At 49.0% G+C, this 17858-nt stretch overlaps 1 protein-coding gene across 4 annotated transcripts in view; it reads left to right on the top strand.

Moving 5' to 3' along the window:
- CLMN (calmin) overlaps positions 1-17858 on the top strand; it is an 81329-nt gene that overhangs the window by 44103 nt on the left and 19368 nt on the right. For all 4 annotated transcript variants that reach the window (XM_039884139.1, XM_039884140.1, XM_039884141.1 and 1 more), the window contains exons 3-9: positions 607-702; positions 2376-2459; positions 6238-6330; positions 8099-8289; positions 9905-10098; positions 11020-11102; positions 15029-16681. In XM_039884139.1, the coding sequence (XP_039740073.1) occupies positions 607-702; positions 2376-2459; positions 6238-6330; positions 8099-8289; positions 9905-10098; positions 11020-11102; positions 15029-16681 (2394 nt within the window). The remainder of the gene's footprint in view (positions 1-606; positions 703-2375; positions 2460-6237; positions 6331-8098; positions 8290-9904; positions 10099-11019; positions 11103-15028; positions 16682-17858) is intronic.

Genomic DNA, 17858 nt, shown 5'->3' with positions numbered 1-17858 from the left:
GTTGACGAAGCGACAGCTGGCACCTCAGGAAGGTGCACACCTGGAGACTGAGCAGTGTTGCAGTGGGGGAGCCCTGCCGACCCCTGGACCCAGGCCCAGGGGTAACTGGCCCAGGGTCACGCCATCGCGGTGTGAATCCACGCTGTGCTTGTGGTCACCCAGTGTGTCCTGTTGGGGACATGGGACTGTACCAAAGAGCCGACTCATCCAAACACTGAGCTTGTCACCCAGCCTCTTTGAGCCTCAGTGTCCCAAGTCTGACGCGAAGGGCTTGCACCAGTGAGCCCTATTTCTAGACCGATTTTAGCCTATGGAAGGCTGTAACCAAGGTGCGCTGTTTCTTTCTGCCCTCAAGGAGACACACGGATGTAATGTGGTTCTGGGATCTGAGATCTCAGGTGAGAAGGGTCATTTGTTCGATGGGGCCTAGGACACTATGTCCTCCACAGCTCCCCAGTGCACCCGCTGCCTGGGCATCACCCGCAGGGGTCGTTGGGCTCTGGATGAACCTTGCTGTGACACCTGCAGCTCTGACGTGGTTCTGTATGTTACGCAGGTCGCTGACCGGCTGGTTGCTAATCAGCTGGTTTCTTTCTCCTTCCACAGTGCAACCCGCCTCTAGAAGTTAATGATTTATTCATCGATATACAAGATGGCAAAATCCTAATGGCTCTGTTAGAAGTCCTGTCGGGGAAGAATCTGGTACGTACATCACAGAAGGGTCAGGAAGAAGTCAAACACAGAGAAAAACCATGCTGATGGCTTCCTTTCAATAGGAACTATGTGTGTGTGTACATACCTGGCTGCACATAAGTCCTGTGACGAGAAACTTTGAAGGGTGACATTCCTTTCTCAGTGGCTGAGACTGATATAATGATGTGTAACTAAGCAGTTTTTTTTGTTTTTTGTTTTTTTTAGAAAATATGCTCTAGGAAGTAAATGGATCCATGAGCAGTGTTTTCTGTGAGTCTGTTAGGCTAAACGTGGCAACTAGAACATTAGAGTTTAGCGGGCCGGCCATTATATCAACCAGAAGGTAGCTAAGAATCGGGAAGGTGCGGGAGAAAGCGCTGCACAGCCACATTCTATCATCCCTCCTGAGGCTAAACTAGAACTCTGGTGGCTTCTAGAAACTTCTTATAAGTATGATGGAAATCGAATTGAACCAGTTGATCTCGAGGTTCGTTTCACTTGGATCTTGGCCAAACCTCGTCACGTGGCATGTGTCTGTGGTGCTCAGCTTGTCCTCCCGCAGAGCAGGGCTTCTCAGCCTCGGCACTGTTGACATTTCGGGTCGGGTAGTTGGTTGTGGTGAGGACTGTCCTGTGCACTGCAGGATGTTCAACAGCGTCCTTGGTCTCTACCCACTGGATGCCAGTAGTACCTCCAGGTGTGACACCCAAACATATCTCTAGACATTGCCAAATGTCCCCTGGGCAGTGCAGTGACCTGGCCAAAATGCCAGCTGTGTCACTGTTGAGAAAGCCTGCTCTGGAGGCAGTGTCCGACTTGCCTGAGTGACCCATGAGCTTGGCCAGCAGCTCACACCAGGTGGGACTGACACCCACTGGTTCACTGTGTGATGTAAACCACCCACCCAGAGGGGTACCATGAGCTTCAGTTCAGGATGTTCATTCTGATGGTGCCCCCAGTGTGTACAGCCGTTAGTGTCAGGGTTTAGCTTCTGCAAGCACATTCCGCTCTGCCCTCTCTTTGTCGGTCTGTCTGTCTCTGTCTGTCTTAATATCTCTGTCCCTCTCTGGGTCTGTCTCTCTGTCTGTCTCTCTCTCTTCCTCTGTCTGTTTTAGTATCTCTATCTCTCTCTTTGTCTCTCTCTGTCTCTCTGTCTCTCTCTTCCTCTGTCTGTTTTAATATCTCTGTCCCTCTCTGTGTCTGTCTCTCCGCCTGTCTGTGTCTGTCCATCTCTCTCTCTCTTTCTGGGCTGACTGTTCACAGAGCTTTTGCACAGCAGGAGCGTCTGCTGCCCCAGGGAGGGCCCTGACAGATGATTTAGCAGCTGCGCGGTGATGCTCCCAGCCGAGGCTCCCTGCCCTGACAGAAACCATCGGCACAGCGAGGAGAACATGTCACTGAGGGCTCTGGGGGAGGGAGGACTATCAAACGCCAGGAGCTGGGTCAGAGAGAAAAACCTGACAAATCTGTCCCTTGTTTAACCCCTGGGTCCCCCGTTCACCAGCTCAACTGAGTGAAGTCCCGGGAACCGTAAATAAGGGGTGGGTTTCAGCTGTGAACCCCTTTCTCTTGAGATTAATGTGAAAATGGAGAAGAAGAAGATAAGGCAGCCCGCGGCACCCCGGGGAGTCTGCGGGCCTGTGTCGGGTTAACTTCTTGTTTTGCTCTGTTTTATGTCACAGCTGCATGAGTACAAATCCTCGTCCCACCGTATTTTTCGGTTGAACAACATAGCGAAAGCACTCAAGTTTTTGGAAGATAGCAATGTAAGTATTTGAAGCACACATCTCGTTCACACAGGCCTCTCCTGTGACGAAAAAGGTGTCCTTTGAAGTTGAGTGCTGGCCACAAGACAAGCGAGTGAAGAGGACCCTGCTAAAATGGTCAAATTAAACTAAGTTTAAACTTAACGCAAGTCGCTCAGCTAATCCATCGGTCGGTAGCACAGCTGTCCCACCTTCCGTCTCCATCAGGACAAAAAACTCCAGTGGACACCCAGTCGTGAGAAAGGCAGGACAGTTGACTGGCTGTCAGATCTTAGGATCTGACGAGTCAGAGTGTGAGACTTTCTCTTCGAACTCAGAATATGGGAGAAGCAAAGCAGAGAAGGCAGTTAAATGAGTCAGGGAAAATTACTCTTTGCCATCACTTTCTAGGCTTACATCAGCTTTTCCTGTGTTTTGAACTCTGCTTCATGTCCTTCAGAAATAGGAATGGATGGCCCCAGAGGGGTGAGATGTCCAGCTCGCCCCTTGCGTTAAGCTTCACCAGTCAATCTGGGTGAATACGCGGCAGCTTGCCTGGCGCGTCAGCACGTACGGTAAAACTTCGCTGTAAAATGCGATTCATTGGGGGGTCTTGGTGGTAAGCAACAGAAGCTGAGATTGGCCGATTTAAGCAGAAAAAGGATCTGTTGAAAGGATGCTGAGTAGCACACAGGGTGACTTGAAAGCTGGGAATCGGGGTTGGAACCCAGAGATGCCAGGATCACCACAGAGCACCCCACACTCCTAATCCAAGGACCCATGTGGGCATAGCCACCACTACACTGTCCCCACTGCCTCTGAGAGAAGGACACCCCTGTCCACACCCACAGCCCCTGGAATGAACTCAGTATCACCCGTTTAGATTCAATGGTCTGGGCTGCCAGGCCTGGGTCCCCGCCCACGTCTCAGCTGCGGGGGCCCGGGGGGGGGGAGCACTTTGGGGTTTTGAAGAGGGAGCTGGGCTCTGCCTCCCATATGCGGGGGAAGCTCCACACGTAGGAAGGACTTCAGATGGCGGTGGCCAAAAAGGATAAAATGGTTCCTAGCAGTGTCGTTTGTAACAGCCAAAGGGTAGAAGCCACCCAGATGGATAATCCGCATGCAGTACGTTTATAAAATGGAATGTTATTCAGCCATTAAAAAGGAGGAAGTGCAGCCTACAACACGATAAGCCTCGCCAACATTGTCAGAGATGCCGACACGAGGGACCATTTATTCTATGGTTCTTTTCCTGTGAGATGTCCAGGACGAGGAGATCTCTAGAGCCTGACAGTAGATTAGTGGTGGCTTAGGGTTGTGGAGGTGGGGGGTCGGGGGCAGTGATAGCTACAGAGTCTGGCGTCTCTTTGTGAGGTAATAAAAAAGTTCTAACATTGACTGAGGTGACGCTTGTGCATATCTGTGAATACACTAAAAACCACCGAATTGTATGCTTTAAATGGGAAACAGGAGTTTCAGATGCAGTCTCTGTCCCACTCCCTGCTGGTCCCTTCATGTCCTCTGTCCCAGTTCGAGGGTGGATGGACCACAGTTGCTGTGCTGAGCCAAAGAAGTGCCCAGAACTAGGTGATCACTGCCAAGCAGGTGCCAGGAGGGGCAGTAGTCCAGGTCTCGTTTGCTCCAGGATTCAGGTGCTGTTAGGTACGGCCGGCCATGCGTGTCCCAGCATAGCGTTCCCTCCATCTGCAGAGCCTGGCTACCCCACAGGACCAATGCTGTGACCTCCCACCTCTGAGCCTCAGCTTCCTCTTCTGTGAAATGGATATGTCGTGAGCATTAAATGAACTAACCTGTGAAAACCACTAGGCAGGAAGTCAGGCTCCACAGATATTACTGTGATGACCATTATCACTGCCCCATGCTCGATGTGGCAGCCAGAGGGGGAGAAAGACCACTCCCCTAAGCCACTTGGTCCACTCGCCATCAGTGTGACAAAAACAACTGAGTTAGGAGCAAGAGGAGGAGGAGAACAGTGACCCCGAAGCTTCTGGCTGATGTCTGGCTGTTTCATTGTCTGTTCGCCGTGGAGAACCCCACAGTGGCTGGGCACCCAAGGCAGGGTCTTCGGGAATACCTGCTCCCTGGCGCCCAGGAGCACCTGCAGTCACCGCCTTCCCTCAGCCAGGTGCTCTGTGCCTCTCCTCTCCCGGGACAGTGCAGCATCCTGCTCATTGCACCTACAAGGCAGCTCTGTCATATTCTCTCACTTCGGGACGCTTTCCGTGAACCTCAGCTCAGGGAGCTGTGCTGGGCTTCCCCTCCAGGGGTGATCGGCTTGGCTAACCGCTCCAATTCCCCGCGCTGGGATGTGTCCAGTGAGCTACAGTGACAGAGGGGCTGTCAGAGCAGAGGCCAACAGGGCACGCGTCACAGGTGATTCATCACTGGGACATGTGGCTATGATGAACGTGGACAGAATATTGGACCTGAATTTGATTGGCCATGTCATTCACAGTATTGACAGCTTCCTTCCTGGCTCCAGCCTGCCTACGATGAGCTCTGCTGTCTGAATTATGCTCTTGGCATCAGCCTGCAAAACACTCCGAGCCAGGGAACTCCTGTCGCTCTCTCCCTCCATTAGGAAAGCCCAGGCTCTGCTGATTTCTGTTGTCAGAAACCCCCAAAGAACCGATAGGATCAGAGACCAGCGTCGAACATTTTTAAAAGCCCTGACGGAGAGGGAGAGGCGGGTGTTCGTGTGAGGCCTGCAGTTTTCTTTCTCAAGTCTCCCTGCCCGATTCTGCAGGGTGAATTTGAAAGCTTGCTGTAACTAACTGTGTTTCTCCTCTCCTCCCTGAAGAATGGATTTTATATTTGTAAATGGTTGTAAAGAACAAAGAAGAAGAAAATGTGGCTCAGACAGCTGTGGCCTGCAAAGTCTTAAATATTTACTCTCTGTCCCTTTATAGGAGTTTGCAGACCCCAGATCTCTGTGCTCAGATTTTGTTTGCAGAATAAAATGACTTAGGGCAATGGTCCTCAAACCTGAGTGCTCCTTAAAATGCAGATTATGGCCCCACTTCCAGAGCTGCTGATGTAGTAGGTCTGGGGGAGAATTCGCCTTTCTAAAGAGTTCCCAGGAGATTAATCCAGGGACCACACTTTGAGAGCTAGTGCCTTAGGGATTTGCTCAGAGCATCATCCTGTGGTCAGAACCTAGTTAAATAAGTAGTTAATCTCCTAAGGAGGTTTCTCAAATAGGCACATTTTAACCAATCAGTGGGATATTTTGTAATGAGGCAGAAACTCTGGGTATCAGCCTTCTCCCTTCATGGCATTTCTTATCGGCAATGGATAATTATCTTTCTCATCACGGTCCAGACATCGGTGCTCCGTGTTTGTCCAAAGACGTGTTAAATCTGCAGGTTCGGTGATGTTAGTGCAGCGTGCAGACCGACCTGGTAGGCACGTATAACCTGTCTTTGGAAACGAACGCCTAAGACCCGACTAGCGTGTCACTCTGGTCATGTTACCTTTGACTCCTCTGGCACGTCCTCACCTGAATTATACACCTGCTAGAAGTACTGACACCGTGGATTGTTGTGAGGACAGACTGAGTTAGTACTTGTAGGGAGCTCAGCCCGGTGTCTGTGTGGTAGGTGCTATGTATGTGCTTATTAAAAACACTTTTGCATACTAAGAGCCCCTGAGAGGTGGCTTTGGGCAACACTGGCCGGCACAGGTAAGAAAGAGGAACAGACCCATGAGGGCATCAGAAAACGAGCTGTTCCAACCTACTCGACTACCCTCATTAAGCTCGTAAATTGCATCTCTGCAGGTGAAGCTGGTTAGCATCGACGCCGCGGAAATAGCAGATGGCAACCCCTCTTTGGTTCTTGGGCTGATATGGAACATAATCCTCTTTTTCCAGGTAAAATCACTTCCTTTCTGTGACACGGTAACGGTCTCCTGGCGTCTGCTTAGGGCCAGCAGAACAGACTGGGGCCAGATCGAGGGAAACAGTGAGATTTAGTTTCTGACCGATTCTGACTTTTCTGTTTTGTGAAAAAAAAACGTGAGGACTCCGGATGCTAGAGATTTGAGTCTCTGTGATTTAAAACATGGTGGGAGCTCTATTCTCCAGAAGAGTCTGTCCATCCTATCGGGACTTAAAGAGTTCAACGTTTACTTGGAAAAATTATTTTATTCTTAAGTGTCACCAGAACTGGGGAAATACTTCCACGAAAAATTGAACTTGGTAGAGTTACTTTCCTAAAACGACTCATGTTCTCTAGAGACGATTGAAAAGCCTGTACAAAAGATAGCTCTGGGAAGAGGCACATGTGACAGGTGAGACCTTCTTTTTCCCTCCTTAGCAACTTCAGCCTCCATTTAGAAATACAAATTTTACAGAGGAAGGATGGGATCTGTGGCTGGCGTATGAAGGTGGCATTTAAAATTGCATTTTTATTTTCAGTTATTTTCCTTGAATAAGAGGGAGTGAGCTGACATTCATCCTCTAAAACCCCCTTCTTTCGAAATAGAACATTGCGTCTCATTATTTCATTGCCAAGAGTGAAAATGGCCTTTGTGGTCATGATCTGCCAGGGTTTAGGGCTCAGTGCTTGTGTTTCAGAGAAGAATGAGCACAAACGAGGTTCAGACACAACAGATCCAGTCCTATGGGAGCCTTGAACTTAAGAAACCAAAGGATGTCTGAGCCTCAGCTCCTACATCTGTGCAGAATGTGCAGTGAGCACCAAGAGATGCCATGTGGGAAAGCCCTTGGTCGACTGGACGGTTACAGACAGGCTTCAGTCACTGATGTTTATTGTTAAAGTCCCTGATAGATGCTGGAAATGTGTACAAAGTCAAGGCCTGAAATCCACCCCAAATCTTCATTCATTCATTTAGCAAATGTCTGCTGAGTTTCTCCCCTGTGCCAGGTTCTGGCCATACCAAGGCCTGTGCTCGTGACTCTCTGGGGTCACAGACCAGTCAGTCCCATGTTACAAAACTCTGGCACAGGCCATGATCCAGGTGTGAGCAGAGTGTCGTAACAGCACCAGGAAGGCAGCTCCCTCTGGGCATGAGGGGAGTTTGGAGAACTTCCTGCAGGAAGTGACACCAGAGCTGGGTTTTGAAGGATGAGTAGGAGCGCACTACAGCAGTGCTTCTCGGACTTGACCGTGCATCCGAATCGCCTGGGGTGGTACTGAAATGCAGATTCTGATTCCAGTAGGTCTGGGGCGGGGCCTGGGCTTCTGCATTTCTCACAAGTGCCCCATGAGAGGAGCTACATTTTGAGTAGCCAGGAATTCAGCGATGGAAGGGTGTGACATCCGGGCAGCAGGACCAGGATGAGCGTAGGCAGTGGGGCTTGAACAGTGCGACGCATTCTGGGAGAGATATGGAGAGGGGAAGGGTAGGTGCGATCGGGTCCTGAAGACCTCGTCTGGCCAGAGCTGGAGAGACTCCTGGAAGAGATGACCTTCCCTGTGAAGTGTCAAGCCGCATAAAGCAGTCAGGGCATCATGGGCACTGCCCGGTCCCCTGACACACAGCCATGGGAAAGCGGATTCTCCCTATCTACAGAACCAATTCTACATGAGTTGGTCCGTCCAGTCGCGGTCCATGTGGCCTTGGGTCAGATGGGTCTGCCTCTGGGATCTGAAATGCCGTTTTGTTTTGTTTTCCAGATTAAGGAGCTCACGGGCAACCTCAGCAGAAACTCTCCGTCTTCCAGCCTGTCACCCGGCTCGGGAGGCACAGACTCAGACTCCTCCTTCCCCCCCACGCCCACCGCAGAGCCGAGCGCGGCAGTGTCTGTGAAAGACCAGAGGAGGGCCATCAGGACCCTGCTGGCGTGGGTGCAGAGGAGAACGAGGAAGTAAGGCACAGCGCCCTCTCCTGCAGCCCCATCCCGTCGCCAGGAGGAGGGAGGAGGCGAAGGAAAGGGGCCTTAACACTTGCTGAGTCACGTGCTGGTTATGTGCCTGTCGCTTCGCGTAGACTATCAGGACAGGGGACACTACACTTTTCAGTGTTCGGGCATAGAAAACTGTGTTCCCAGAGTGTTTGGTTTGCACAAAGCCAATGAGGGGATCTGAATGAAAATCGAAGGGGCTGCCACCATGTGGAACCCCCCAGCGCGGCTGTCTCTCGGATGCTAGTAACATACATATTTATCATGAAGGGTCAGGGTTTCTTTTAGCCTGTACCTGCTTAAAAACGAATAATAATAAAGGCTGTGACATATTAGAGTCAGGCCTTTCTCTAGCAGATGGTTGAGCTGCAGTGAAGTTCCTGGCCGCCTGTTTGAGCCTGTGCCAGCGGGCGAGGCCTTTCAGCATTTGGTCCCGGGCCCCTTACCGGCAGTGGCCGACAGCCCCTGGGTAGAAAGCCAGGCCGTCGGTGGTGAGAGCCACACAAACTCAGGGCCACCTCAGCTCTGCCACATACAGACTGGGTGAGGTCCTAGGGACTCACTTTCCCCGCCGGCCACATAACTTACCATTCGCTGCCTTACGGGATGGTCGGGAGGCAATGATATAAACTCCGCAAAAGTGCCTGGCACGGTACCAGCGCATGAAAAGCACTTAGGAAAAATCAGATCCCTTCTCCCTAGTATATGAGAATGAAAGATGGAAGAGAGGCCGGATCTTTGGAGTTTTGACTGAGGGGTGGAGCCCGATAGAATCGATTAACCTGAAGGGTCATCATGCATTGTTTAAGAGAAATCAACCAAAAGAGAGCTCGTTGCCGGGAGTGAGGGTCACCAAGGAAGAGGAGGTGTCTTTGGGGTGCTGCAACAGTTCTGTCTGTCTGTTGTGATGGTGGCTGCAGGATTCTGTACTTATGATAAAACATCCCGGTACCATACACCCTCCCACCCCGTGAAAATGAAACTGGTGAGATCCGGATCAGGTCTGCGGCTGAATTACTAGCCCTACGCCAGCGTCAGCACTGTCTACGTTGGACATTAGTCGTTCTCCTGGGTTCAACCTAATACTTCTCCATAACAGCCGCCGCGAGGTCCCAGCACGAGGATCCCTGTTGTGTCGTTGCGGAGTTTGAGGCGTAGAGGGGTGCGTGACTTGCCCAAGGCCACAGGGCCAGAGTCCAGAGTGGCAGCCGGGTGCGAACCCAGGTCTTCCTGGCTCCATTGCATTGCACGGCACATCCTTGTTTGCTATGTTCTGAGTATCACTGATAAGACGAACAGTGTGAAAAATTGCTCCTTTCTATATCTGGGAATTAGGGAAGACAGGGTCCTATTTTGCCTCCTTGTACAAGGCATACCTTCCTCTTCTGTCTGTCCAGAAATGGAAATATGACGGTTCCGTGTAGCTCTCCTCGGTCTCAGGGCCCAGGGTGTCCGCACCCTGCGAGGTCAGCAGCCCCGGCCCCCCTCGGAGGCCCGCGAGGCTGCTCCCCGCAGACGTCCTTGTCACCGAGTATCGTTACCGAGCGGCACTGTGGCCGCCCCTGCTGCTTTTCCTCAGGTATGGCGTGGCGGTGCAGGACTTCGCGGGCAGCTGGAGGAGCGGGCTGGCTTTCCTGGCTGTCATCAAGGCCATTGACCCCAGCCTGGTGGACATGAAGCAGGCCCTGCAGGACTCCATGAGGGAGAACCTGGAGAAGGCCTTCAGCATCGCACACGACGCCCTTCACATTCCCAGGCTGCTGGAACCCGAAGGTAGCGTGGGTCTCCCTCTTTCTTCCTGGTTAAGAATTTTTATTACGTGTGTAATACATGCCGTCCAGGTAGAAAATTTGGAAAATCCAGAAAAATCCAATGAAGACGTTTTTATATCTCCTCTATTCCTACCACGGAGATCATTTTTCCAGTATTTTCCTGTGCATCTAATTACAAATTTTTTACATTTGGGATCATTTGGTGTATGTATAGTTTTGTCTCTTACTTTTTTTAAAGATTTAATGTTATAATTATGACATAGATATTTTGCATGTTGCTGTAATGTCATCATTAGATATTTTTATTGGCTGCAGAATGGCCCATCTCGTGGGCATACCAAGATTTAGTTAGCTCTTCTGCTACTGGTGGACACTGAGGTTGTTTCTGAAATAATCGTGTTTATATATAACACCGCACTGACGATCTTATTGAAGAAACATCGGTGTGCTTCTCGGGTTATTGCCTTCGAGACCAGGTCCCATCAGTGGAATGACAGAGTTGGAAAGGACACACCTTTTTAAGGCACTTGGCTATCTCTGTTAAATTGCTTTCCACGTGGATTAGGCCAGTTTGGGACTCCCTCCAGCAGTGAATAAGGGTCCTGGTTCAACAGTCTCACCAATGGAGCTGACAGGGAGCTAGCTGGCTGCTAACAGTGGAGGGACTAAGACAGAATAATGAACAATCTTGAGAATCAGGGGTTTGGATTCTACATCCCGATATTCCAGCTCCTCTATTCATCAGCCAGGTGTGAGCCTTCAGTCAAATGATTCCCCTCTCTGGGCCTACATTTCCTCAAGTGTGAAATAAAGAGAAAAAATCTCAATGGTCCATGGACTCCTTCACCATTGAGCATCCCATGATCCTATTTAAGGATGGCGTGTTTGTGTGCCCTTCTAATGCCTGCGTCTCTCTTAACAGACATCATGGTCGACACGCCGGACGAGCAATCCATCGTGACCTACGTGGCACAGTTTCTAGAACATTTCCCGGAGTTGGAAGCCGTATGTTTGTTTTTCTAACCTTTCATTCAGAAACTACATTTTCCTTAGCTGGCCATCGGACAAAGCTGGGTTTGCTCCATATGATGAGCAATAAATATCAAAACTTATCTCAAGTCCCTTAAGCGTTGTCTTGCCACAGGTTAGTTTCAGAATCGTATACAACGTGTCTTACATTTAAAAGCAAGATGGGAAGTTGGACAGCCACGTTTCTGGCAAACCTCTTCCCATACCAAACTTTATTAAGATTGTAAAAGATGCTCACGTGTAATATGGATAGGCTACATGAGTTTTTAGATGCCAGATAGAACCTTTTAGTAATTTACTGGATTTTATCAGAGTGCAAAAAAAATATTAAAAGATCATGACCTTTCAGAACACACCTTTTTATTTTTGGAATCCCAGACTGTACTTGGTGACAGCTTTTTGTTGGTTTGTTTGGTTTTTTTGAGCAGAATCAGACTTTTCGAGGGGTCGTCATGGCTCCGTTGAACCTCCACCCAACCCATGCACACCCCCGAGATGATAATAGTAATAATAGCAACAACAATAACAAAAGCCCTTCACTAGATTCATAGGTAATTTATGGAACACCTACTGCTGGCTGGGGGCAGGTCTCAGCAATAAACTAAATGGATGAGTTCCCTAACCTATGCAGCTTTGTTCTAATGGAGAAAACAGTTAATAACCAGCAAACACATTATAACTTCAAGTAGTTATGAGTAATGGACAGAAAAAAGTAAGCATAAGCGCTAATGCTAACTGAAGGAACGGGGGGCTGCTGTTTCAGCTGGAGGTAGTAGGGTAACTGCCCTGTGTGTGTCTCTGGGCTGACCGCCACTCCTACGGTCCGACGTGGCTCAGCATCGTGGTCCGCATTTTATAGATAAGGATACAGGTGCTCAGAGGCTTAAAGCCCTCTCCAGGGTCACACAGCCACCGAGGACAGAGCTCTGTGACTCCAGGTCTCTGTGGTTCCAAAGTTCCGGCTCTTAGATCCCTTATAAACATGTGGCTGAAACCGAGACCCCCGTATAAAACTGAGTCTCAGGCTGGGTCCTCTCATGCTGTGGTTTCATTCCAGTCCCTACGTGTGTGTGTGTGTGTGTGTGTGTGTGTGTGTGTGTGTGTGTGTGTGTGTGTGTTTCCCACCTGTCCCTGTACCACAGATCACTTCCCAGGGTGATTTAGAAGCAGGAATTCCATGGGCTAGGATGTCATTTCTGCTGCTTGGAGCTGTGGGACCTCGAGCTGCTTACTTAATCTCTCTGATACATGTTTGTATGAGTTGTCATCTGTAAAATGGAAATATTACCCGCATTTCAGAGTTGTATGAAGAATAAATATATGTGTAAAGTACCTAGTCCTGTGCCTGGCACAATAGCTATGCTCAGCAAATGGCGGTGATTGTTATTATTTTGTAATAATAATATGTTTTATATACTATTACATGATATTATGTGATGTAATATATAATATCATGTAATAACATTTTTAATTTTCCTAGCCCAGTACTAAATTCTGAGATACTAGGTACCACAGCTTTTATTAGCCCTAAGCCCTTAAAACGAAGGCAGAGTTTGAAGTCAACTAAAACTTATGGTATATATGTAAGTCAAGGTCACAGCCAGGATTCAGCAAATCTGACACTTGGATCTCCCCAATAATGAGATCAGAGACTAGGGCAGGGAAATGAGAGCGTGAGCAAGGTATGATACCTGGAGAAAGGCATCCTGATTCACAGAATGCAGTGTGTCACTGCAGAACAGTTTATTCACATCCCCAGGGGACTACAGATGACAAATAATCTAGACACCCATTGAACTGTTCCTTAACAACTTAGCTGAATTGAGTTCATTTCAATAAACATCCGTTAAGCCCTGGCCATCTGTGTAACAGACACTATGCCTAGTCTTCTGGCCCAACATATGGCTTATTTTGGTTAAATGTACCATATGCACTTGAAAAGAATGTCTCTTATGCAATGAAGGAATTAACATTCTTTAAATATCAATTAAGAGTTGAGTTGGTTAATATGCTGTTCTCATATTCTGTAAACATACTGATTTTTTTTTTCTGCTTTTCTTATCAATTAGTATGAGGGAGAAATGTTAAAAATCTTCAACTTATGACTGTGGATTTATTTCTCAGTTCTGTCAGTTTTCGTCTTCCGTTGTTGAAGCTATGCTGTAAATGCATTAATGTTTAGGATTGTTGGATCTTTCTGATGACTTGTTTTACTTTTTTGCAATTTCTTTTTTTGTCTTGCCATGTACTTTGTCTGATAGGAATGTAGCTATACTACTATAAGCTTCCTCATGATGTTTGCATGATATATCTTTTTCCATTTTTTTCCTCTCAGTATCCGTGGGCTAATATTTAAACACGTCTCTTATACACAGTATATAGGCGGGTCGTGTTTTTTATCCATTCTGATAAGAATTAACGTATCATTTAATTAGTGCGTTTTTCATCCATTTACAGAGATTTAATCTACCATCTCGATTATTATTTTCCATTGATCCTATCTATACCATGCTCCTTTGTCCTTCATAACTTTTTTTGGATTATTCAATTATTCTTTGGTTTCCATTTTAGCTCTTCTACCGACTTTTTAGCCACATCTCCTTGTTTTTTATCTTTTCAGTAGTTGTTCTAGGGATTATAATACTCGTCTTGAACAAACTGCCATCTACCTTGAATTACTGTAATATCACTTCAAGTAAAATGCAAATTTTATATATTTTTATATGTGCAATAATTTAATTCTAATTTCCTTTCCAATCTTTTGTTCTATCATTGTCATTTAATTTACTTCTACGTATGTTTTAATCTCCAACACTTTGTTATTATTTTGGCTTTAAACAGTCAGGAGGCTTTTTAAGAAAACTTTAAAGCATTTTGTATTGACCATATATTGACCATTTCGGTTGCTTTTCATTTCCTCCTTCAGACCCAGGCTTCCATCTGTCATCATTTCCTTTCAGCCTAAAGAACTACCTTTATATTTCTTGTAATGTGGGTTAAATAGTTATTTTAGAGTCTTTGTTTGCTTGTTCTAACCCTGAGTCGTAGTTGGATCTACTTCTAACGACTATTGTTTCTCTTGATTATGGGGCTCATTCTACTGCTTCTCGATATCTTGAAATTTTTTTTGTTTTATGCCAGACCTGGTGTATAAATGAACAGTAGAGACTAAGGTAGATGACATTTTTTCCTCTGAGAATGTAGCCCTTTGTGAAGCAGGGACTTACAATGAGGAGCTAATCATTTTAGCCTTCTCAGGAGTTAATAAGGGATATGTTGCAGCTTTTTTAAATTTCAGCTTTCTGGTTTCAAGTAATATTCGGATAAGATCAACCCACTTTCTTCACCTATGCATTGGGAGCTAACTACTGCAATACCACCAAGATCAATCACTCTCTGCTTTGCAGCCCTGCCCACAGCTGCTTCTAACTCAACAGAAGTCCCCGTGGGGGAGGTTTAGCATATAAAGAGAATTGGTTTTGCATTTGGGGCCCTTCTAGATTCAACCTCCTACCGGCCTACACAATCAATACAGATTTGGCTGGGTTTGCCTTATTTCAGGTAGGTCAGCTCTCCTGCCACCCATACCCAGACTAGGCAGTGCCCTCCAGGGATGAAGTGGCTGCCAATCTCTGCTCACTTAGGAAGGGCTTGACCTTCTCTAGAGTTTAGTTCATTGAGATTTCTTTGCATCCATAGTGTTTTTTAAATCATATTTTTAATTTATCTGGTGTTTTCATGCTTCAGTAGGAGCAAAGTCATTTCAACCATCTACGTCTTAATCAGAACACTTGGCGTTAGTTCTGAAATGGCTCTTCTTCAGTTTTTATTTTTGGGGGAGGGGAATACATGTTATACTTAAACGTTCTTCTGATTTCATGTTGCCCTGTGTTTCTTTGCAGGAGGATTTTGTGGATTCAAATAAAGAAGCCCCGATTGAATCCACCTTTGTCCGCATCAAAGAAACACCTTCTGAACAGGAAAGCACAGTCTTCTTCCTCACTGAAAACGGGGAGCGTGCCTACACCATGAACCACGAAACCAGCCACCCGCCGCCCTCCAAAGTCTTTGTCTGTGACAAATCTGAGAGCATGAAGGAGTCCCATCTGGACGGCGTCTCCAGCCATGAGCTGTCAGACAGTTCCACCGAGGTCATCCACCAGGTCATTGACCAGGTCCTTCAGGGGGTCTCAGGTAAGACCAGCAGCATCAGTGAGCCATCTCCAGAATATTCCATCTTATCATCCAGAAAGGACAGCCGGAGGTCCAACTCCCTGCCAATCAAGAAAACTGTGCACTTTGAGTCTGACACATACAAGGATGCTTCCTGCAGTAAAGACCCTTTCTATAGTCCAGACTTTGGCTTTGAAGGGAGTCCGAGACCAACAAAGGAGTTGTCGAAGCAAGATGAACATGATCTGGCTGTCACGATTGCCGAGGAAAAGCCAAAAGAGGAAGCCCTAAAGATCCTGGAAGTAGCCTCTGATGAGGCCCTAGGTGATGTTTCCGTGGCAGATGGTAAGATCAATAATTCTCAGACATCCCAGAGTTCTCCGTCCTGGGATGGGACATTGGAGAGGGCAGCCAGCCAGGGGGAAGAAAGTCATCCCCTTTCACCCCTTGGGGAGGACACCGTTATGGCCGAGTCCTTAGAGATCAAGGTTAAGTTGCTGACTGTACAAGTTATGGATAAAGAAGACTATTTTGAATGTATACCATTAAAAGCCTCTAAACTTAGCAGCGACCTGGTAGACTTTGCCTCGACCAGCCAGGCTTTCAATGAGCTTTCTTCACCTCCCAAGAAAAAACCTGCTGAGGATGAGGTTGTGGAAGAACACGCTGAGAAACTGGGTAAAAGAAGGAGTAAATCTACCCACAAAAACGAAGAGCCAGACGAGCCCCCAGCGGCGCCTGGCAGCCACGGGCCTTCCCCGGGTCTCGAACAAGAAGACCAAGGCTATTCTTTGGCCCTAGAGGATGCACCGGCGGATAAAAAGCCAGAGGTATATGAAAAGGCAAAGCGAAAGTCCCTTCGTCACCCGGCTGGTGAGGAAGAAACGGAGGCCGAAAGCCCCCAGGGGCTTGGCCGAGAGTTGCCTTCCAGCCCACCAAGCAGCAGCGTCAGCTTGGAGACCCTTAGGAGTCACAGCGAAGAAGGCCTGGACTTCAGACCCTCCCCACCCCTCTCCAAGATTTCCGTCATCCCGCACGACCTTTTCTACTACCCACATTACGAGGTTCCCCTGGCCGCCGTGTTAGAGGCGTACGCAGAAGGCTCGGAGGATTTGAAAAATGAAGAGTTGGACTTCGAAGAACCAGAGGGCTACCTGTGTGACCGGGGGCCCGGAGAGGGGGAGGAGGAGGCCGAGGCCTCCCAGAGCAGCTGCAGCTTCTCGGGGCCCAGCAAGAACCTCCCTCAGGCCACCGTCCATGAGCTCTATGTGGACGAGGGTGCGGAGGGTGCCCAACCAGCCTCCGAACCCGCTGCCCCAGCCACCCAAGAGGACCCCCAGCAGAGGGAGGCCGAAGACAGCGTCCCTGGGGAGAGCCACCAGGTACTCGCTTGTCCTACCCTGGGGATCCTGCCCTTCTCTGAAGCTCAGCTTCTTCCTTCATAAATGAGGGAACCGGAAGCCCCCCTCACTGGCGTCCCAGATGCCAGTCATGCAAGGGCAAGGGCAGGGCTGGCACCCGAGAGTGATCGCTCCTTAAATTTTGCACCCTGGATGCCTCAGTGGCCTCCCCTTAGTCCTGGCTGTCAAGAAGATCAGTCGAGGTCATTTCTGAGGGTCCAGCTTAGTAGTAACAGTAATCATTTTAAAAAATGGTAGCTGCCCCCGCCCCTTGCAGCAGCTTGGGAAAACCAAAGGGAGACCTCACATTTGATTCCACATTTGATTCACATTTGATTTTGAAAGGCCTTCTGCCTGTTCTTTATTATTATTTGGCCCCCGTGGTTTGAAGCGGGTTGCGTAAATACAGCAAGTGGGGGATGTGCACCCCTGAGCTTGAGCAGCTGGATACCCACTTATCTGCTACTTGGGGTTCTCATTTCATCTGGCCCAGCAGCTCAAGAGGAGTCATTGGAGTGAGCAGTACTGGGGCCCTGGTATGACGCTGCAGGGGTGCCACAGGGAGGGGCCCCCCTGCAGGCACCCTGTTAATAAGACCGCCCACTGCAGCACTGGGAATCCGGGAGCGGATCTGAAGCCACACCGACCGCCACACCGACCGGGCCCCTGTGGGTGCAGTGCAGACAGGGCGCCCCGAATGAGACAGCCTGGGAGGGGAGGGGGCCCCACGCAAGCTCCCCGGCCCACGTGGTCCAGGCTGTGGAAGGCGGGGTGCAGGTCCTGGCAGGGAGAACAGAGCGAAAAGGAGAGCCTGCCTCCGGTGTCGGACGCTCGGGAGACCCAGTCCCCAGTAGCTGTGCTGCGAGGGAGCCTGGCATCAGACATAAGAGACAGGGCCCAACAAAGGCATCCAGGAGTTCTCCAGAGAGAGACCCCCGCCCGGATCCGGAAAGGCTGCCTGTGTCAGGGCCTCCGGAGCCGGGGAGGGAGTTCCAGCCTGAGCGCAGGGACAGAGGTGGGAAGGTGCAGGGCCCTGCTGAGGACATCGCTCGGCTGGCTACTCCAGATCACCTTGACGACCTCTGCGATGGCTCCTAAAGCCATCGCATGGTCTCTTCCCTGGCCTTTCCCATCTCTGCTCCCCAGGTCAGCCCCCGCC

This window comes from Pteropus medius, unplaced genomic scaffold (assembly GCF_902729225.1).
Source record: "Pteropus medius unplaced genomic scaffold, Ma_sr-lr_union100, whole genome shotgun sequence".
NCBI lineage: Eukaryota > Metazoa > Chordata > Mammalia > Chiroptera > Pteropodidae > Pteropus > Pteropus medius.
Note: the sequence above shows the minus strand (reverse complement) of the source record. Positions and strands in the feature narration are given on the sequence as shown.